The sequence below is a fragment of the Chiloscyllium plagiosum genome, unplaced genomic scaffold (genome assembly GCF_037043375.1).
Source record: "Chiloscyllium plagiosum isolate Xiang-an unplaced genomic scaffold, Cpla_swu_hap1 HiC_scaffold_10, whole genome shotgun sequence".
Taxonomy (NCBI): Eukaryota; Metazoa; Chordata; class Chondrichthyes; order Orectolobiformes; family Hemiscylliidae; genus Chiloscyllium; species Chiloscyllium plagiosum.
The window spans coordinates 57,145,058-57,168,541 of NW_028270148.1; the positions used below are offsets into that span (position 1 = coordinate 57,145,058).

A 23,484-nucleotide genomic window follows, 5' to 3' on the forward strand; every position below is an offset into this window, starting at 1 on the left:
TCAGTCCCTGGATTCTGGGTAAATGCTGACACTTTAGTGAGCAATAAAAATCAATTTAACCTTGTGGTACCTTCTGGAGCTTTTGTAATTGAGCAGTGACTGTAAGTATTTTCACTCAGACTTCTTCTATCCTTGAATAGTAACTCAAAACCATGAATATATCCATGACAGGTACTAATGTTTCTTTAACTAAATTCATCCTGAGTGTGAGGCTTGTTTATTTTTGAGTAATAATTTTATATCTCTGGGGCTCAGTTAGCTCAGTTGGCTGAGGGACTAGACTGTTGTGCAGAATAAAGTTATGTATGGGCTATGGTAGTTGATAGAGGTCTGCTCTCACTGCTCGCCCCACACTTGTGGAATAGATCCCCTCAAGTTATATATATCATGAAATGATTAGATTAGATTACTTACATTGTTGAAACAGGCCCTTTCTGCCCCACAAGTCCACAACGACCCTCTGAAGAGTAACCCACCCAGACCCATTCCCCTACATTTACCCCTTCATCTAACACTATGGGCGATTTAGCACAGCCAATTCACCTAACCTGTACATTTTTGGACTGTGGGAGGAAACCAGAGCACCCAGAGGAAACCCACGCAGACACGGGAAGAATGTGCAAACTTCACACAGACAGTTGCCTGAGTGCTAACCACTGTGCCACCATTCACCTCTGGTCCTTTATTGATGCTGGTTCCTTACAAACTTACATTTTTGCCTCTGTTAAACAGTGAAGGATGCCACTTTTGACCTCAGAATGAGGATTAAGCATAACCAAAAGATTCTCATTTCCCATCTCATGTTGTTGCTTTAATTACAATGTCAGTGAATCACCCTGTGCTGTATTCCACCAGTTGCCCTTTGCCTTGACATTGACTGCCCAACATAAATGCAGCTCTTGGAGTATGGTGGGGGCAGGATGAGTGGGGTATATTTTAAACTCTGGTTGGCAGTATTATAAATCTGTCATATGACATGCAGTTAGTGGCCTGGCCCAAAGCTGCAAAGTTACAGCTGGGTCTGCCTCTGGTGATCCAGCAGCTGTGGTTATACTTTACGTGACTCGGGCAATTAGTGACCTGAAGATGTGGTTCTGCCCCTCTGAGGCGGGGGCTGGCAACTGCAAGCTGTATTAGTGGACGAGACGGTGAGATGGAAGAGAGTGAACTCCATCCCAGAACACCCTTCCCGGCCAATCCAGCTGTTGAATAAGGTGAAATTTGTGCCCTCTATGTGGGTTCCCAACCCACATCTATGTGAAAGAGTTGGTTACTTGACCAATAGCTTTGCAATCGAGGCATAGAGCAGGAGGGCAATGTCGCACAAGTAGCCAGTGTCTGTGATATTAAAGGGGCAGCTGGTAACATCCTGCATGCATTGGTCAACATCATACATTTGACAAGGAGAAAAAGAGGACTATGTATCGTGGAGGGAAGCTGTGTATCTCACTGGAGGAGAGTCCTAAATATATTTTTCCACCTGAAGAGAGTAACTAGCAAGGTTTCTTATCAAAGGTAAAGGGATTATTCAGCAAGGAAGGTATCACGTTATCAGGCCAAACTAACTCATGACAGGACAAGGAGGCCCACATGCAACTCATGGCCGAGGAGAGCTCATGTTGGTGAGGGCACTGCCCACTCGCCCATGCAGCTGCCAGAGACAAAGAAATGGAGTTGGCATCTGGGATGGCAGTTAAAGGATTGAAGGTCTAGATGCTGAATCCCAGTGGGTATGATGAGTCCCTGGAGTATCTATAAGGACAAATATCCAGCAGGACCTGCTTGGAGATGTGGCTGGGTTATGAGAGGATTTGTGTGCAATGGCAAGGATTTCAGAAGTGACCATCTGGAATATTGCATTGATCCAGTCGTCAGAGTGCTCAGTCTCTGCTGTGGTGAGGCTGGTGACTGTCTTGGAGAGCCAGATCCAACTGATTATAGGAGCACTGAGGGGTGCCATGACCTGTAGCCCATCACCCTGGCTGGATTCTCAGGAGATGGAACCAGGGCCACAGGGGCACTAGGATTCTGGACACATGACTTTGTCTCTCTCAGGTACCATGGAGGTACCATCAGCAGGTGGTGCCACCTGGAGGTTTCTCTCAAGGTGCTTCAGATGAAGTCATATTTCCCTGCATTAATCTGCAATTGACCCAATCACAGTTTGTTTCTGCAGAGGCAGGAGATATCTGAGCTTGAGCAGTATCCAAGGCTGGTCCTTCATGGTCAAAGCAGATTAGAGAACAGCATGCAAATCTATCCAGCACAGGACATGAAAGCAAATCTAAACACCACCATCAATAATCACAAGTTGGTGTCTTGTTGTTCTTCAATCGTCCCAAACTGTGAGGGGAGTTCTGTCCGGGAAATGTTTGTTTTATTCACATCAGATGTATATTCATAGCTTTATTAATGCTTGAAGATGGAGATTAAATATGAAATTATTAGTAGCAGATAATTCAAGATGTTAAAATGGATGTTGGATGAATTTGGGTAAAGTGTGGCTATTGTGAATTATAATGTGAATATTCTTTCTTTAGAAGGTGACGTGGTGACAGTGCAGTTAGACTGCAGGCTGTCCAGATCGGTACAATGTGTCTTCTCCTGAAACATCTGCACTACTAATACATCATGTGTCTCACGGCTATCAAGGTCCTTGCAGGGCCCTTCATCTCTCCTGTGGTGGTCTGTCAATGCCCTTGGGGAGTTAATCAGAGGATTCAATGTCATTTTGTGGTTTCTCTTCCTCCATGGTATCCCCTCTGTGCAAGGCACAGATGTATCCCTATCCCTCAGCAGCTCAATTTCCAAAGCATCGTGCCCATTGATCCAGCCTAGCACCTCATGGTTCTTCAACATCCATGGGTCATGACAGCAGCCTGAATACCTGGCACATACTTGCAGCATTTGGAATTGATGGTCACACACTAATTGGACATTCACAGAATGAAAAGCTTTCCTGTTGGTGAATGCTCAGGGCTAGCCTGCTGCTGGTTTCTTTGATTATGTGATAGCCAGTCTACGAAAGTTCTTGTGAAGCTTGTAATCACAAAGAAAAACTCCTCCAGCTGTTTCAGACAGGCTATTGTGGTTCATTGTGAATTCACTAAATTGTTCAGCACATCTGGCTGTTTAAGCCACAGCAAGTGTAGTTCTGGAATCGACGTTATAGAGGGACCTGATAACACAGGAGAGGGTGCAGAGGAGTTTTACTAGGATGTTGCCTGAGTTACAGAGTTTTAGTTATTAAGACAGAATGGACAGACTGGGTTTGTTTACCTTGAAGCAGAGGAGACTCAGGGAGGAACATGATTGAGATGTATGAAATCATGCGAGACATGAATAAAGTAGACAGGAAGGAACTTTTCTTGTTGGTAGAGGTATAAATGATCAGGGGCATAGACTTAAACTAGGGGCAGGAGGTTTAGAGGAAACATGTGGAAAAATATTTCACTGATGGTGGAAATCCAAAATTAACTGTGGGTAGGAGAGGCAGAAACCCTGATAATTTTGAAGAAATTGCTAGAGGTAAAAAGAGATCATACAGGAGCTCTGGAGAGTATCCATCTTGCTTGGCACTTGGAAATTTGCAACCAATTCATTTAATTTTTGTAAATTTAGTTGGCTACACAACGCCTCTCGCACACCTTTGAGGGACCATCAGCCTATCCTCTGTTGACCCTTCACCCTGTACATTGAGGGCAACATTGACCCCTTCAGGTCAATACAACAGCTGTGCTTCTCTCCTTCTCATTTGCCCGCTCCTTTTTACTGAGGTTTGGTCTCCTGTATGTAAAAATACTTCTATCCCACTTCTGGAATACCTCACAGAATGAAGTACTAACGAGACAACAACTATGAAGAGAAAGTAGCTGCAGGTTTCAAGTATCCTATACTCACACTAACAAGAAAAAACAGATTTTCAGCTAAACTTCCATTCAGAAGTGCTGACGTCGACCAGCTGGCTAAACTGCTGAAGTGTGCCATTGCTTCCAGCAGCTGCTTTTCAATCTGCCCTGACAAGGAAAGTGATTACAAGTAAAGTACCCAGCCAGGCTCCATCACACCCAGAGACCACATTGTAGCTGACTGCAAATTTCTTTGCAGAAGATTGGCATCTTAATGAGCTGAAAAACTCCACTATTTTCAACATTTTGAGAGTGAGTTCCTGATTTCCTGGGCTGCTTGTCTGCTGTAATCCAGCCTTCCCATGTGACATTGCCAGGAATTCCCAGGTCGAGAAAATGTCCTCCAGAAGCTTCCTGAATGAGCAGCCAGACCACCAGAGTTGTGAATCTGTCAATCCGCATATCACATTGTAAATCAAATAACGCAGAAGATAAGTCACACTCTGTTCTTAAAGCACAAGATGTCATATTTGAATAAGTGTTCACTATCAGATTGGAAAGTTCAGAGGCATTTAATCAGACAGAGAAAGTTTATCTGTGTGTGTGTGTATGAGAATGGCTGAGTGAATAGTGAGTGGGAAGGATGTGAGAGGGAAGAGGATTGTTTTAGTCAGTAAGATGTTAAAAGCAAGTGAAGTAGGATAGAAGTGGTTGAGTGTGAGGGTTGCAGCTGGCTGTGGTAGCAGGCAGATGATCTGGGTAGTCAGGCCAGGAGGGATTATCAGGTTGGGGTGAGAGTCAGAGAGTTGAGGAACTGAATGGTGTTGATGAGTCAGCCATAGTCGAGAGGTGGGTCAGGTCACATCTGCTTGGGAAGTCAGTACTGATGGGGTGTCAGGTGATCAGAGAGGGGCATTGTGGTTCTATAGTTACTGAGGATTAAATTATGATTTTTCCATTGAACATTCACAGGTTAACTGTTCAACTTTGTCAAAAAAAGAGAAAAAACTGTGGATGTTGAACATCTGAAACAAAAACAGAAATTGCTGGAGAAACTCAGCAGCATCAAACTGAAGGGTCACTGGACCCACAATGTTAACTCTGCTTTCTCTCCACAGATGCTGACAGACTTGCTGCATTTCTCCAGCAATTTTGTTATTGATGGAGGAGAGTAAGTCAGAGCAGTTCACGATCCTCGACTCTAACTCAAAGCCAAAGGTACCTTCATAGGGACTGTGGGGCAGAGCAGTTGCTGTTGGAATTTCCCCTCGAAATTCCCATGAAGTCAGTTCATTGGGACTTCCATGGATGTCTGGTGCCCATCTTGGATCAGATGTCTGGTCCAAAACTGGAAGATCTGGATTAGTTGTTTTAAGTTATTTTTAAAAGTAATAAAAGCATAGGAAGCTTTAGCGATGATATGTATGATGTAATGGCCAGTGAAATCAAAGCACCAGTCCACATGCTTTAAATTGTATTCATTAGAAATCAATGACTTGAACTCCCTGGATATTCAATACCTCAGAATTAAGCTGCTTGTCGGAAATTAACAGAAGAAATTTGCACAATGAAGAGGCAATTACATGAGAGTTACTAGTGAGTTTTTTTTGCATAACAATTTGAATAATCACTTGTATAAATCAAATTGAAAACATGTGCAACGAGCTAGAACTGCATGGAAATTGCAAATACAGCCATTAAAAAGACAATCCTGTCTGAACACCTCAGAATGAGACTGAGATACAAAATGATATGGAAGAATAAAACAAAATTAACGATGGATGCTGAAGATCTGTAAGAAAAGCAGAAATTGCTGGAGGAACTCAGCAGGTCTGGCACCATATGTGCAAAGAAAACAGGATTAATATCTTGACTCCAGAAGAAAGGTCACTGGACTCAAAACGTTAACACTGCTTTTTCCACACTGATGAAATGGAGGATGAAGTGTTTGTGGTCTTCATTTAACTTTCGGATTACTTCATTGCTTAGTGAAAGGTGGCTCAGTTGTTAGCATTGCTGCCTCACGGTCCCAGGTTCGATTCTGGCCTTGGGTGACTGTCTGTGTGGAGTTTGCACATTCTCCCCGTGTCTGCGTGGGTTTCCTCCGGGTGCTCCAGTTTCCTCCCACAATCCAAAGATGTGCAGGTTAGGTGAATTGGCCATGCTAAATTATCCATAGTGTTAGGTGGGTCTGGGTGGGTTACTCTTCGGAGGGTCAGTGTGGACTTGTTGGGCCGAAGGGCCTGCTTCCACACTGTAGGGAATCTAATCTAACCTTATTTGCGCCATCTTTTCATCAGACTTTTGAAGAATTATGAGTGTAAACCAACAATTATTTATCTTTTAATGCAGTAAACACTTTTGAAATTATATAACTGTTTATTTATGTTATATTAATGCGTATAAGTTGGTTGTGGCCTGGCACTGAGATTTTGCTTCACTGTAACAATCTGGAATATCGGAGCTGAAAGAAATACCCTGACAGAAGACATGTGCATAAGTGGGTTTGAGGATGCAAAACAGGATGGTCAATTTAGTCAAGAAACAGCCTTGCCATTACTAGCAAGGTGTACAAACCAAAATAAACTGTACAGGAGAGTTGTCCTCAAACAGAGATAATAGACATTTTTGTGCTTGGAACAGTAATTATGCCTCCATTAACCGTAGCTCTTGTGATTGATTACAATGTTAGAGATAATGAAGCATAGACAAACAGCCTGCATTTGTTAAAATGTGGTTTAGGGAAGCAAATAGAGGCTTCAGGATAGTAGTCATCTGGCAGAGGTGCTGGACAGGACATGACGGAATTAGCAAAACACAATTCAATGGACAAAGCCAATTGTGACTTTAAACGACACAGGGCAATATCAAGAAATGGTAGAAAAGAAGTCAGTCTTTGCAGCTGCGGTAAGTTGGGTGATCTGGCCAGTGACTTTGAAGCCGCATAAGTAAAGCCCCAACAATGGAAACAAAGTCCAACATGCAGGGCTGCTCAGCAACTGGCATCTTCACAATACACTATTGTTTGTAGGTTTAATAATATCTATCATCTATAATGAAACAATATCCAAGTTGCTGTGGATTGTTAATAGCCAGAGGAAAGGCTTTAGATAAGTTGATAGTCATATATAGGTGTAATAAAACAAAGCGATCAGGTACAGTAATAGCACATGGCTGAAGTGTTCAAATCTCAGTCTTCCTGAAGGGAACTGATAATCAAGAGACACAGATTCCTCAGTGCCTGTGCCAGTCAGTTGTCTGGGAGTATCCCTCATGTCACCTTCTGATAGGTTTTAATCCATGTCATCCCAGTCAACCCTAGGAATGCACAGCAGTGTTGAACAATTCTTCAGGCAAGACAAAGTAAATGTTGGACATTCTAACTTTTCTACTTTGCTTAACATGAGATACATTGTCCTCTATTTTTTACAAAATTCACTCATAGCATAAGGGCATCTCTTGCTAGAACAGTATTTATTGCCCATCCAAGAGGGCAGTTAAGATTCAACCACATTGCGGTGGGTCTGGAGTCACATGTAGACCAGACCAAGGAAAGATGGCGGTTTCCTTCCCAAAAGGACATTAGGGGAACCAGATAGGTTTTTCCAACAATCAACAATGGATTCATGGTCATCATTAGACTCTTAACTCCAGATTTTTATTCAATTCAAATCCCATCATCTGCCACCGACCAAGCTCCCCACAACATTACCTGGGTGTCTGGATTAATAGCCTAACAATCATACCACTAGGCCATCACCTCCCCAGTGTAACACCAGAATGAATCTGCAAGGGGATCTTATGGCAGTTAAGAGGTTGAGAACAGGGACAAAAAGGCCTAACTATGTTCCTTGGCTTTGACCAGTGTACTATAACATCCAGAATCGAGTGTGGTGCTGGAAAAGCACAGCAGATCAGGCAGCATCCAAGGAGCAGGAGAATCGACATTTTGGGCAAAAGCCTACAACAACATCCACAGCAAACAAACTGTTGCTTGGCATCATGGGGATCGCAACACTTGAATATCGACCGATTTCTCAAGATCCAGGAGCTCACCACTAATTAAATAAGACCATTAAGCCACAAGACATAGCAGCAGGAATTAGGCCATTCGGCCTGAATCTGCTCCACCATTCAAACATGGCTGATAGGCCTTTCAACCTCATTTTCTCCCTTTCTCCCCATAAACTTTGGTCCCTTGGCAATCAAAACTTATTGTTTTAAATATACTTAATGACTTGGCCTCCACAGCCTTCTGTGGCAATGAATTCCACAGAATCACCACTCTCTGGCAAAAGACATTTCTCCTTATCTCCATCTAATGGGCCTTCTCTTTACTCTAAGGCTATGCCCTTGGGTCCTAGTCTCTCCTACCAATGGAAACATCTTCCCAATGTCCACCCTGTCCAGCCTATTCAGCTTTCTGTAAGTTTCAGTCAGACCTCCACCTCATCCTTCTAAACTCCACCATGTATGGTCCCAGAGTCCTCGAATGCTCCTGCTATATTAAGCCTTTCATTATTGGGATCATTTTGCTCTGTGGTTATTAAAAAAAAACTAGTCAGGAATAGGGCAATCTAGACAATTTCTTAATTTCAGGGCTGGGGTGACAAGCTATCCACAGTGCAGCAGCTACAGTGAACACTTCTTGGTGAGAAGCCTTCCTGCAGGTGGGTTAATCCACTTAAGGGCCTCAACTGGCTGCAGGGTGGGAAGGTCAACCACAGATTTTCCTACCAGTGCTTAATCCTAATGGAGCTGGGGTGGCAGCAGCAATGTGGTTGACGCTTAACTGCCCTCTGGAATGGACAATAAATGCTGTTGTAGCCAGAGATGCCCTCATCCTGTGAATGAATACCAAATTCACTATTTCAGTGCCATTTCACTTTCAACATGGAGGAGCAAGACGTTCAGCCTTATATGTGTGTTTGCTAATGGCATTTAAAAGGAATATAACACGCTCCTAATTGAAAAGGATGTCAGATTAATAGTCCATTAAAAGTAATGGACTCCCATATCTGTAATAAAGAGTAACTGTTGACTTTATTCACTTTCCAGGAACTTAGAAAAATGTGAAATAAGAAGTCATAAACTATACCCATTGAAGTACAGTATACGTTTAAATGTTCTTTTCATTATCATATTATGATTTACTTAAAATATAAAATTTATGCAACAGCACCCACAAAGAAAGCCTTGAACAGTTTGTGCCTGCTTAGGAATTAAGAGTCTAATGATGACCATGAATCCATTGTTGATTGTTGGAAAAACCTATCTGGTTCCTCTAATGTCCTTTTGGGAAGGAAATTGTCATTTTTCCTTGGTCTGGTCTACATGTGAGTCCAGACCCACCGCAATGTGGTTGAATCTTAACTGCCCTCTGTGATTGGCAATAAATGCTCTTCTAGCAAGAGATGCCGTTATGCTATGAATGAACAGGCAACTGACTGTGTGGAGTTTGCACATTCTCCCCGTGTCTGCATGGGTTTCCTCCGGGTGCTCTGGTTTCCTCCCACAGTCCAAAAATGTGCAGGTTAGGTGAATTGACGATGCTAAATTGCCTGTAGTGTTAGGGGCAAAGGTGAATGCAGGGGAATGGGTGGGTTGCACTTCGGCGGGTCGGTGTGGACTTGTTGGGCCGAAGGGCATGTTTCCACACTGTAAGTAATCTAATCTAATCTAATCTAAAGATATCACGTTACACAACTACTCATCTTACATTAAAACAACTCTCTTCAGAATGAAGAGAATAAATAATTATTTTTTAAACATTCAAGCCATCTCTAATACCTCTTTTGAATTAGATATAACAGTTTGCAAACTGTTAAGACTTTGGTAGCATGAAGCAACATTAATTTTAAAGTGTTTTGGAACTTTATTTCGAAATATTAATTGTAAGTATTTACCACAACACTTTATTTTACCTACACAGGCACATGGAGAGTAATAATACTTCTAAGTGTTTGCTCCCAGCAGGAGTTAAAATAATTTCCTGTTGTGGTATTTTGAGTGATTACTAATTAACATGTTTTTAGACGTGCCTTGGTTTGGAGCAAAATATAAAAGCAAATTTTCTCTCTTGCCTTCAGAGCTAAAGGTTATACATAGTGGAGCAAATAACTTTAATGAATTATATGCACTGTGATTTGCCCCTAAAGGGTTGAATCAATTAATAGCATTTTGATTTTGCCATATCAATAAGGTAATTTCTCATCATATATACAGCATCTAAAGGAGTAAATAGTTGGCACATTGGTGAAAGATCAATTGAACCAAGGTGAATTTGGCAATGAATCAACCACAAATTATTGGTTGCTTAGAAACAGCATGAAATCTTGCAGAGTTTCTAAGTCTAACAAAACATTTTAAGAAAAAGACCAACAATTCGTATGTGTTATGAGAAATATTGGAGTCCATCTGAGGGTTACAAATCAACCAGAAATGTTATTACCTTCAATAGGCTGTAGTTCATCCACTATTAGCTTCAGGGATTTTCCTCGACGACTTACACGAACAGTGTGCCACTCATTGTCATTGAGATTTTGTCCAGCAAAAAGCATTTCTGGACCCTTGCCTGCGTAAGAATATGGCAATGGATGATTAGGTTGTGAATTCAATTCTAAACTTATTACATTTCCTTAGACTTGAACCCCAGTGAATGATAAACAGTACTTGAGAAAGGAAAGCAATATTAAAATCCATAACAAAACTATGCTTTACATCATTATTCTAGGTCAAGTCAAGAAAAAGAAACATATTATGAAATCATGCATATCAATACACACTTAAAATACCAGTACAATTGTCTGTCACGAATAGGCACAAGTGTCTCCTTCATTACAGGAAATCCGTTTTTTAGCACTCAACTTATTATTTCCTTGGCAATTGTTTAATTGAATTTGGAACAATTTCATGCTTTGGGTATAACAATGTCCAACAATCATGAAGCATACACATTGCTGAACTATCCTTTCCAACTGTGCAACAGAATCCTGTTAAATTTTATTTACCTTCTACCAATCTACTCTCGTTTTCCATTCAAGTACAAAATGCAAGGACAGTGTAATGAGTTTCATGCATTATCCTATCAATTTCCATCTACTTCAGACATCTGTCTTCCTTGCCTCTGTTGTATTATTGCTGACAAAGCTATCAACTCTCTTGAAGTATCTTCCTTGATCCCTTTTCCCTTGCCAAATCTTTCCCTACTTTCAATGATCTTCGCAGAAACTACCCTTTTAACAGAAATAAAATAAAAGACTGTGGATGCTGGAAATCTGAAACAAAACATAAGCTGCTGTCGAAGCTCAGCAGGTCTGGCAGCATCGGTGGAGAGAAAGCAAAGTTAACATTTCTCCCCACAGATGCTGCCTAAGTTGTTGAGTTTCTCCAGCAATTTCTGTTTTTGTCACCCTTTTGACTATATCTGTGCCATTTTCCTGAAATCCTCTCTGTCTCCTCCTCAATGTCAAATTACACATTTGAGGTATTTGAGGTGTTATTGAAAAGCAAGTTATTGTAACAGTGTGATGCACGAATTAATGTAAAAATTACTTCTCTGTAAAGTCTGACATTGCATCCTCTGGATGTGGACATAACTGGGAAGACCAGCATTTATTGCCATCCTTTAGTTCCAGAGAAAGTGTCAGGCACACTTCTTGAATTGTTGGTAATGGTTTGATGCAATTTATTGCTGCGATATAAGCTTGCATGATTACTTCAGAAGATTATGAAAGGTTAAACATGTTGATGGGGAAGATTGGAATCAAATCCAGATCAGAGTGGGTAAAGTCAGTACATTTCTTCTCCAAAAGGACATTAATACACTATCTTTTTGAAAACGATAATGTTAGAAGAATTGTCAGTTTTATTCAGACCAGGTTCCTATTTTCCTTTTTTTAAAACAAAAATCAAACATACCTAACAAGATATGTTATTGTAACATTTGAATAAATATTCTCCACACAATCATACATATACTACGAAAGGGGAAGTAAACAAAAAAAAAAACTCTATGAACATTGACAATAGCCTACGGTGTAATTGTCTGATCAAGCCTTCTCAATCATTCGCAATGTCAATTACGAACAGAGCCAAATAGCAACAGAGTGAGAGAAATGTTGTGTTTTAGAAAAAAAGGAATCAAGGATCAATGTCCCAGAGTTTAAGTCAATAAAGTAAGCTTCTGGGGATGAAAAAGAAATTTAGATATAATATTTCAGTCATGTTGGGAGATTTCAGTCTTTGCAAAGTGCATTTGCAAGCAAAAAAGCTGCCGCAATGGATAAAACAACACAATAATTAAACTCCATCTTAAATATATGGTGAAATGGAAAAAAAAGAGTGCAACACATGGTGACAGTCTGCCTCCACTTTCTGTGGAGGAGTAGCCTCATAATTGAGCTTGAAAACATAGCCCTTATAGGCCTTCACCAATGTACTTTGACACACAACATAGCCCTTAGCATTACTTTACATGAATGGTGTATGCCTCAATGCTCATTCTATGCAAGCTGCAGGATATCTCAACATCTAAAATTGGAGTTACATTCAAATATTACAAATACAAAAATAGCAGACACCCATCAAATCACTTGTAAATTGAAGTGGAAAATTAAATGAGGTGCTGAATGGAGAACTGCACAGAAGTGTTTTTAAGAAGGGCCACCAAACCCAAAATGTTAACTCTGATTTCCCTCCACAAATGCTGCCAGACCAGCTGAGTTTTTCCAACAATTTATGTTTTGTTGCACGGCAGTGCTGATTTTTATTCAAATTGGAATTGATTCAAGTGCTTGATTAGTTAGGCCACCTTCAGCTTTTTATTGTACAAAATTAGTAAGAAAAATTAGCTTAATTATTGTGGGCATGCTCAGACCTGGTATTTAATTTCTTCCAAACAAGCAGCAAGTTCAATACCTTCTGTTTACTCAATGAGGTCAGTCATACTCATATAGGATTAAATTTATGGGCACAGTAGGAAATGGTATTATTCACACAATCCAAAGGTAAAATAAGTTTTAAGGTACATTCTATTAATTTAATCTTTTAATGTATGAATCTAAAAATTCCCAGTTTGTAACCTATGAAATGTATGATCTAATCAATTCTGAGTCTGGATTTTCATGTCAGAATAGGGGCAGATAGTACTTCAAAACAGTGGAACATAATTCTTGGATTTCTGCCTTCACCCTCATTATTTGCTTATTTTTGCTGGAGAGTTATAAAGGTGCTGCTAGTGAGCCTGCATGCTGCAGTCTTGAACTTGATTCATAGCAGCGATGAATGGTTTATACATCCTGCAATTTTGACAGAGTCGGACAGCGTTTTGGAGATGTGGTTCACTGCTCTTAAGTTTAAAGGTAGTTTACATTTCTGTTTTTATGTTCTTAATTGTGTTTTTAAGGTTTTTGTAAAGCTTTTATATTTTTAAGCAGTATTGGACGATGGAATTCCTTATTTAAAAATAGAGAAACCATGCAACTGACCAGCATCGTGTAAGGGTTCAAATGCATTTGTGTCCTTTCTAAAATGGGTAATGTTTTACTCTGCATTCTATAATATGGAAAATCAGAACCTCAATGTATATAGGGAACACTGTCGCTTAGACAAAAGGAATGTGTTGACTGCCATAAAATGCTCTCACTATGCATGTGCAAAAAGTGCATGCACAATACCCATGTCAGTACTGCCAGTAATGCATTTCATTCTGTTCACTCATATTTATTGTACTTACTTGGGCACCACCATATTTTAGATTGGCAGCGTTTTCACAACTTGTGCTTGCATAGAACTTTCCTCATGTGCAGTGTGAAACTTCGTTTCATATCTTGACATTTGCTGAACCTTTGAAACATTCTTCCCATATCCTCCGGATACAGAACCGATACTTTATAATAATTCTGTCATGCTTTTTCTTAAATGCTCAAGAAATAAACACTTTCTTGTTTATTTTTAATATTTTTTTGGACTAAAGCATGCTCACCACCAATCATACATAAAATTGACAAATATTTCTGGAATGTTCCAATCAGCAATTTCTAGGATAGGCTCAGACACAGTCATCCTAGAATGTCATGCTCTTAGACTATGGGGACCTTGCAGTCAACAGACACAAATGAACAGTTAACATCTACGACTCTATAAGAGTGAGAACAAAAAGGTGCTAAAAAAAACTTGTTGAGCCTGAATGAGCACCGTTAGCTCAAAATATCTCCCATACAATGATCAATAGGTTTTGACCAGAACCACAGACAGTTACCCTATTCATTCATGTGGAATTGCTAATACTTCCATTTATTTCCCCCACTCTGGGCCAGAGGGAAATAAACCAACTGTTAAATTGAAACTGACACTTTAATGGACATATCACGTGACTAAAACTCTTTGATTCATAGAAATCAGTTTCAATTATACATTTCTGAACACTTGCCTCAGTCTTGTGAAAATCTAGTTAACAGTTAAGATTCTAACTGGTGACATCACAACAAGACCCAGAGCCACAGAATATAGCAGCAAAAGTTGGCCATTCAGCCCTCTGAGCCCACTCCACCAATCAAAATGACCACGGCTGACCATCTAACATAGTGCCATGTACCCACTTTCTTCCCTTACCCTTTGATCCTTTTAACCCTAAGACTGCCTCTAATCTATAATTCCTTTGAAACCTAGTCCCAGAAGAAACTTTATTTTCACCTGAAAAGGGAAAAACACATCTGTGCACCAACATTAGGCCCCTAGGAAATCATCAACTGAAAAACAATTCTGAAAATTTATCCTACTGCATCCATCTGAATTATAGCTTTTCTGGAAATGAAGCCTTTAGGACACTGACTTTCTGGCCACAAGTTTTAAAAATTGCGAGAATTAATGTCCAGCTCTTTATTTCATTTTATCAATATTCATAAGTGTAAATGGCTTTCCTTCCTTCCACCTTGTATACGTCTGTGTGTGAATATATTTTGCAACAATTATCTGCAGGGTTTGAATGCATGAATGAACCATTCTTTTCATTTCTCTCAAAAGAGAGTTTGTTGGGGATCATTTAAAAATTGGACTTCACAAGCAAAGCATTTGGAGAATTCACAAGGGAATATTTCAAAAGGGAAGAAAATAAGAAAAATATTTGAAAAGGACCTCTGCTTAGAGACTGAAGAGATGAAACAATAAAAAAAAACTATTTCATAGCAGGTTACAACGCACATAAATTCCTTATAAAGATACGTTAGTGTTCTGAAGTGGTGACAAAACCTCCTTAAACAGTACATGAAACAAATGGCTTTATGAGCAAAGATAGTTTCAGAATTACACACTACCATCAGTTCTAATGAAAAATGAACGCTAAGCATTATCTTTGACTAGAAGAAACTTCCAAGATGTAGTAGCTTATCTTAAAATAACTATGGATTTGCATATTGGTAGTGTACAGATCAGTCTGATATGCTTTGAAGTCCTTCTAGATTGCAATTAGCTATGGTCAAATATGACTGACCAGCTAAAAGGAATACATTTTCTAGGAATTAACTGGAAACACTTGTGTCCCTACATTAGTGGCTACAGAATCCCAAATTATTGCTAACTTTTACAAATTTGCTGCACTCTGTTCAGATCTCACTAGCTGCAAGATGCATTCATACTGCTCTGCTGAGGTAACGAGGCCATCTAGCATCTTCTCAGGACAGATTAAGTATCCTGATCTAATTTAACATTCTTATGGATTCTTTTAAAAAAATTCTACACATGTTCACCAGTTTTAAGAAATTGGTCATATGTCATTACCCAAAGTGTATGGAAAATAACAGTATTGCAATCGGTGACATTCTTTTGATCTGTCATTTTATAATTAAACATTACTTTTGTATTTTCTATATGTTTGTGCCCACTCTTGACTTACCACATAATTTCAGAAACCTTAAAAGAAATTAGAATAATAAAAGCTAGATTGAAACAGGAATCATTTCATACATTGATATAACTAACACAGAATAAGACACGGAAAATCATTTTATTTAATACTGTACTGGTGTAGTAATATATCCACACTATATCAAATAGATTTTCACCACAAAAACAAATTTCTGAGCATGCCAATGTCCTTTATCTTATGTTTGGGATGTAAACATAGAAATTAAGACTGGATTGTGACTTCATAATCAAAAATTTAAGTTATATCTTGCAGAAATTTGAGACGATGTTCGGTTGATGTTCGAGCTACATATTGATAGGAGAGAATATTATGAGAAAGGCATTGCATAAATATCTTATTAGTCACATTTGCTATAATAAACTATGTTTAGTACTGACTATGCAACATTTAGAAGTGAGTTTTGAGTATCAGTCACAGCACAACAGTGCATTGAAAACTGAAATGCCCTATAGTTATTTCTGAGAGAATTAAATTTGCTAACAATCCGATTCCTCATCTTTTGACAGGGAAATGTATTTGCTTCCACAAAATGAAAACTCGACAATCAAATCTTGCGTCTGCCTCAGTACATGATGGAAGAATTAGTTGTGCAACTCTTCAGTTGTATATTTAGAAATAAAAGTATAAATATTAATGCTTTGTTTGATCAATTGATCAGAACTTGACATATCTTTTTTGAAATATTAATTTGCCTTCTAGAATATAATGGATATAATATCACCAAATGTACCAATATTGAACAAAGCTAAATTTGATAATTTCACATTTGTATTGCAGATATTGTTTGACACAGGTTTTTGTTTTCATAGTATTGTAATCTAAAATAATTACATGATACTGCAACTGCATACAGCTCAGTGCATATGTAATGTTCTTCAGCAGAATATTGCAAAACAATATACCGCCTTGCTGGATTTGCACTAACTTTAAAAAAGCATGTAACTCGTACAAAAGAACATTGGGTTATGTCCAAGAGTGTCTCATTGCTAAAGTTAATAATAAAGTCTTGATATTTACAAGGTTGTATCAGCATTCGCCACAGAAAAGCAAAATATCTCCACTTTTATAATATCTCATTGCAGATGTAACATATGTAAGACACTACAGCTGCTGTAAGACAGAAATATTTTTTTTAAAATACTGAACATATTCAACAAGTCAGGTCAGTGGAGACAGAAACGGAGGTAGTGTTTCTGATTTGGCTGTGTTTGCATCAATATAAAGCCAAACCCTTATTTCAGTGATGTGTAATATGCAAGATTAGGGTGTATATGGCTACACCTATGCATCTGGCATAGATTTTGCCAGGCATTTGTACTTCAAAAAAAAAGCTGTGTAAGTATACCCTCTTCTTTCATATTATTCACTTCTTTCCTTTTCTTGTCTGGTTGGCATAGCTGATTTTCTGGTCAAAATATGCATACCTACTCATGTTTTTATGCAAAGGAGATGGCAGGGCAGAGGGGGTATGGGCTAACATCACTGGTTTGACATATTTCTCCACAGCTGGAACAGCAGCCATTAGTCGCACATCCACAATTTTCTTTTGCTTTATTCAAGGGCTCAGGGTGGCCGCCATTGGGGAAGATGAATGCATTCCATTTCCTCTGGGAACTCAACAATGTATTGAAAGGATCAAATTGATATAGGCTGTAAATAAACATATTTTCTATGGTTCTGAAGAAAGTTCATTGACCTGAAACACTACCTCCATTTCTGTCTCCACTGATCTGACTTGTTGAATATTTTCAACATTTAAAAAAAATTGTCTTATAGCATCTATAGTATCTTGCATACGTTACATCTGCACTGAGGTACAGAACAACCTCAATTATCCGAACAAGGCAGGTGGGGGGTATTTTGTTTGGATAACTGATCGTTTGGATAACTGATCAGGTTCCCGTGGCGGCAGAAATAGCAGGAACAGGGTCCCGTGGCAGCGTCAATAGCAGGAACAGCGTTCTGTGTCAGCGGCAAGAGCAGAAGCAGGGTTCCCGTGGTGACAGCAATAGCAGGAACAGGGTTCCCATGGAGATGGCAATAGCAGGAACAGGGTTCCCATGGCAATGGTAATAGAAGGAACAGGGCCTTCTGGTGGTGACAATAGCAGGAACACGGTTCTGTGGTGATGACAATAGCAAGAATAGGGCCTCCTGGTGTTGGCAATAGCAGGAACAAAGATTCCCGTGGCGACAGCAATAGCAGGAACAATGTCCTATGGCAACAGCAAAAGCAGGAACAGGGTTCCCAAGGCAGTGGCAATAGCAGGAACAGGGTCTCCTGATGGTGGCAATAGCAGAAACAGGGTTCCCATGGAGATGGCAATAGGAGGAACAGGATCTCATGGTGGTGGCAATAGCAGGAGCAGGGTTCCTATGGAGATGGCAATTGCAGGAGCAGGGTTCCTGTGGAGATGGCAGTAGCAGGAGTAGGGTTCCTGTGGAGATGGCAATAGCAGGAACAAGGTTCCCGTGGAGACAGCAATAGCAGGAACATGGTCTTGTAGCGAGGGCAATAGCAGGAACAGGGTTCCCATGGAGAGGGCAATAGCAGGAACATGGTCCTGTAGCGAGGGCAATAGCAGGAACAGGGTTCCCATGGAGAGGGCAATAGCAGGAACATGGTCCTGTAGCGAGGGCAATAGCTGGAACAGGGTTCCCATGGAGAGGGCAATAGCAGGAACATGGTCCTGTAGTGAAGTTAATAGCAGGAAAAAGGGTCCCATGGCGACCTTGTCCCTACTCTCACTGCCAGCCCAGGCTACCTGTTCTCACTGTGCTTTTTAAAAATGCTATAACATTTTTACTTGACCTTGAGGACTTGTTCAGATAATCTGATATTCGAGTAATTGATCTTCAGATAACGGAGGTTGTTCTGTATTATACAAGTGGAGTCTATTTTGGTTTTCTCTGGCAAATGCTGATACAATCTTGTAAATATTAAGATCTTATTACAATACAATTAACACATTAAATTCTGCCCTTTGCAATACGGCTTACATTTATATTCAAAATAAGTAAAGCAAATTGCGTTGAATCTCAAAATGAATACTCCAGCCAGTAACATTAGATTATACGTCAATTCCGCATTAGTTAAAATCTTCACACAGTTTGGCCAATAGTGTTGAGATGAAGTAAAGGTTCATTTTCTGTGCTATGTCTTTTTTATTATAACTTGTGCTATTACTGCTGATATTGTAATATAGACCGGGTTGGCAATTTCTCCTTCTACAAATAGAAATAATGAAAGCTAGTGATATAGCTAAGAAGGGAAATTGGAGAGTGAGCAACAGTACGACAGCTACACAAACATTCCCTTAAGATTGAAGGTATTCTTATCCTTACAAACAAGGATATTATCAGCTACCTGAGTCACTGCATTTAGAGTTCCAAACTGTGGCCATGTACTCAGCAGCACAATTTCTGTCAAAAGCATTTAAGATGATAAAATAACCCTATAGCAAATAGTTGAAAACAATAAAAGCTGTAAAACTGAAGTCTGTAACTGAGTCCAAACAAAACAGTGTAATATTCCCTGCTGTGGTTTCAGCTGCAATAAATCTTTGACAGTGCAGGCTTTTTCCAAACAGTTTTCTGGCACTGACAGACAGATTATAATTTCTTGAACAGAACAAAGGAGGAAGCACTTTTCTAATTTTACACTTCAGATGCATGCTTGTGTGTATCAGAAGTTCTGGTATGAGCTACGTACAATGTTCTGTACATTAAATTAAAAGATAATGTTTGACATTAAAACACAGCTCTGACAAGCAATAGGGTTTGCTGAAGTGAGAAAATTAACCAGAACGCCTTCTGAAAAGAAAGTGACTTATTTACTCCATGCCATGCTTGGATTAATAGAACTTGCATCCAACAATTAGCTGTTGGATGCTCACACTTTCTCTCATTGCTTTAGAACATACAAAGATAGAACAGGGGATTGTTACTTTTTGAATTGACTTATCTATTCAAACTTAGTTGCAGATAACTTAGTGAACAGAGTTGTAAAGAGTTATCAAATACATACAGTACAATAACTAATCTAACACAAATACATATAAACTGAGTCAGTAGCTTTAAATAATATCAATACTTCTTAATGCCATCCTTTCACAAAATTAAGTGAAACTTCTAGGCCACTAAAAGATGTTAGGATACAAAATCTGAAAAACTGAGGTAGCAGACTGTCTGGTTAAGAATACATATTTGAAAATTCTGAGGCATGCTGCATGCAATCTTTTTACTATTAGTCTAAATGGCTAAGAAGTCCTGATCAGAGCATACAGAATTTCTGATAGGGTTCCCCACATAAAAGGCTAACCTTAATAAACATAAGCTGTGAAACTTTTCTTAATACTTGTTCTTTTTTACTGTTATGAGATCCCATCATGTTATTTAAAGCCATCGTCAGCTACATTCACGTTAGTTATTAATTAATTTCTATTGGCTGTGGCTGTGAAACCTTTTGTAATGGGTTGCTAACAACTCCAGGAATAGTTAGATGATTTTATCCTGACATTAATAGTTCTGCATGGACCCTTTGGGAATGAAAATTGGTGCAGTGACATTGGTACATTTTTATTTCATACCAAAGGACAATAGGTTGAACAAGAAGAGGCAACATAGAGTAGACAAACTGCTGGATGAGCAATAAGGAGTGGAAAATGAGAGGAAGAAGGGTCCACAGTAGAACACATCTAACCAAGGTATTCAGGTTGTGATTGTCCAAACAGAATGCCAGTGAATATGTGAAATATCTCTGTTCTATTATGGTCCTCACTAAAATCTGCTGCCTATTGCAACTATCATTGCAACCTCAGAGCAGGACAAACACACAATTGTCACTGGCTGTGATAGTGATCATAGGTGTACATCTTTATATATCTGACTCCTTCCAGACTGGAGCAGATGATATTTCCATTATCACCTAGTATATCAGCTACTGCTGTACAAAAGAAATAATTCTTCATTTACAGGAGAGAAGCAAGTGGAGAAAGCAGCAATTATTGAAACTATTTTCATGGCGCAGAATGTGATCGCATTATCCTGCAACCACTGCATGTCAACTTTGAGGCATACTGTAAATCTAAAGGATTCCACTCCCTTAATAACCATCTGCAGTACATCATGCAGGTTAATACCTGAAACCTAATTGCTGGCACAATGCTTTCACTCTGGTACTATTGTCTATGTCATTTATATCTGACCAATCACTAAGTGTGTGACACAGTCTATCCTTTGATAATAATTCGGATGCTCAATTTATGCACATGAGAAGCATGCATAATACAAACGTCATGTTGTCACTCAAATTGAAATGGAACAGAGCACTAAGATGCACCCTTGTAAGCCTCTTCTGCACCCTCTCCAAATGCAATTCTCTAAGTGAAGCCTAACCAAAGTCTTATAAATCTGCAACATGACATCCTGATCTTTGTACTCAATTCCCCAATCAATAAAGACAAGCATGTCATATGCCTTCTTTACCACCCTACCAACTTGCATGGACACTTTCAGGGAGCTATGGACTTGAACTCCAAGGTTCCTTTGTACATCAACACTGTTCAGGGTCCTGCCATTAACTGTGTAGTTCTCCTTAACATTTGATCTCCCAAAGAGCTACATTTCACACTCACCCGAATTAAACTCCATCTTCCCTCTCTCTGCCCATATCTGCAATTGATCTATATCCCGCTGTATCCTTTGATAATCTTCTACATTATCCACAACTCCACTGATCTTTGTATCATCAGCAAACATACTAGCCCACCCATCTACATTTTGATCTAAGTCAAGACCTTGGAGTGCAGGTTCATAGCTCCTTGAAAGTGGAGTGGCAGGTAGATAGGATAATGATTCTGGATTAGAGGTGCTGGAAAATCTCTCCACCCTTCAGGTACTCTACCTGTATTCCTGATGAAGGGCTTTTGCCCGAAACGTCGATTTTACTGCTCCTCAGATGCTGCCGGATGTGCTGCGCTTTTCCAGCACCTCTAATCCAGAATCTGCAGTCATTGTTTTTACCTAGATAGGATAGTGAAGAAGGCATTTGGTATGCTTTCCTTTATTGGTCAGAGTATTGAATACAGGAGTTGAGAGGTCATGTTGCAGCTGTACAGGACATTGGTTAGGCCACTGTTGGAATATTGCCTGCAACTCTGGTCTCCTTCCTATCGGAAAGATGTTGTGAAACTTGAAAGGGTTCAGAAAAAATTTACAAGGATGTTGCCTGGGTTAGAGGATTTGAGCTATAGGGAGAGGCTGAACAGGCTGGGGCTGTTTTCCCTGGACCGTTGGAAGCTGAGGGGTAACTTTATAGAGGTTTACAAAATTATGAGAGGCATGGATAGGGTAAAAAGACAAAGTCTTTTCCCTGGGGTCGGGGAGTCCAGAACTAGAGGTCATAGGTTTAGGGTAAGAGGCGAAAGATATAAAAGAGACCTAAGGGGCAACTTTTTCACGCAGAGGGTGTTACGTGTATGGAATGAGCTGCCAGAGGATGTGGTGGAGGCTGGCACAATTGCAACATTTAAGAGGCCGGGTGCTGGCAGGTGGGACTAGATTGGGTTGGGATATCTGGTCGGCATGGATAAGTTGGACCGAAGGGTCTGTTTCCATGCTGTACATCTCTATGACTATATTTGCATATACCTTACATATATGCTGGTAATTTTTCCAGCACTTTTTAAAAAATTTCAGATCTCCAATACCCACTATTTTGCTTTTCTTCATCTGTTTAATAAGGTTTACTGTCCCCTATTTGGTACCTCAGTGTATAGATCAAATTCTTTCCAGCTCTCCAACTTCTATTTACCATCCTTTCTCAGCTTTTCTTCCGATCTACTCAGAGCCAAGAAAGTTTCTCAATCATCATAAAGGGGTTCTATTTTGGATGCTATTTCCAATTTGTTCCATAGCCCTTTCTCTTGTCAAACAATGATCTCTTTTCAAACAGACATTGCTGGAGAAACTCAGCATATCTAGCAGCATCTGTGGGGAGATGAACAGAGTTAATGTTGAATCCAGTGAATCTTTTTGGACTTGAAATGTTAACTCTCTTTCTCTCTTCACAGTTGCTGCTAGATCTGCTGACTTTTTTCAGCAATTTCTATTTAGGTTTCAGATTTAGAGCCTCTGCAGTTCATTGGTTTATTTTGTCTGTGACCACTTCTCACATTCCTATCTCATTCTGGACTATTACTACAGATTTCATCGTCTATGCCTTTTGGCTGATCACTAGCTTTTCCAAGAGGTATGTTCACTTCCACATCTATTTTTTTGAATGCATACTCTATCGTATAGCCTTCCACATCTTTACCTCATTTTGTAAAGCCATGGATCTTACCTCCTACATTTCATAATGCATATCTGGGTGGCACAGTGGTTAGCACAGAGACCCGGGTTCAATTCCCACCTCAGGCAACTCTCTGTGTGGAGTTTGCACATTCTCCCTGTGTCCGCGTGGGTTTCCTCCGGGTGCTCCAGTTTCCTCCCACAGTCCACAAAATGTGCAGGTTAGGTGAATTGGCCATGCTAAATTGCCCGTAGTGTTAGGTGCTAGGTGTGGGTGGGTGCGCTTCGGCGGGTCGGTGTGGACTTGTTAGGCCGAAGGGCCTGTTTCCACACAGTAAGTAATCTAATCTAATCTAATCTAATCTAATCTAATCTAATCTAATCTAATCTAGCCAATGCTAATGCCAGTGGCTTTCTT

The 23,484-nt window shown here is 39.7% G+C and overlaps 1 protein-coding gene across 31 annotated transcripts in view; it reads right to left on the bottom strand.

Moving 5' to 3' along the window:
* Positions 1–23,484, bottom strand: part of nrxn1a (neurexin 1a) — a 1,876,207-nt gene that overhangs the window by 812,605 nt on the left and 1,040,118 nt on the right. For all 31 annotated transcript variants that reach the window (XM_087991361.1, XM_087991355.1, XM_087991356.1 and 28 more), the window contains one exon: positions 10,300–10,422. In XM_087991361.1, the coding sequence (XP_087847487.1) occupies positions 10,300–10,422 (123 nt within the window). The remainder of the gene's footprint in view (positions 1–10,299; positions 10,423–23,484) is intronic.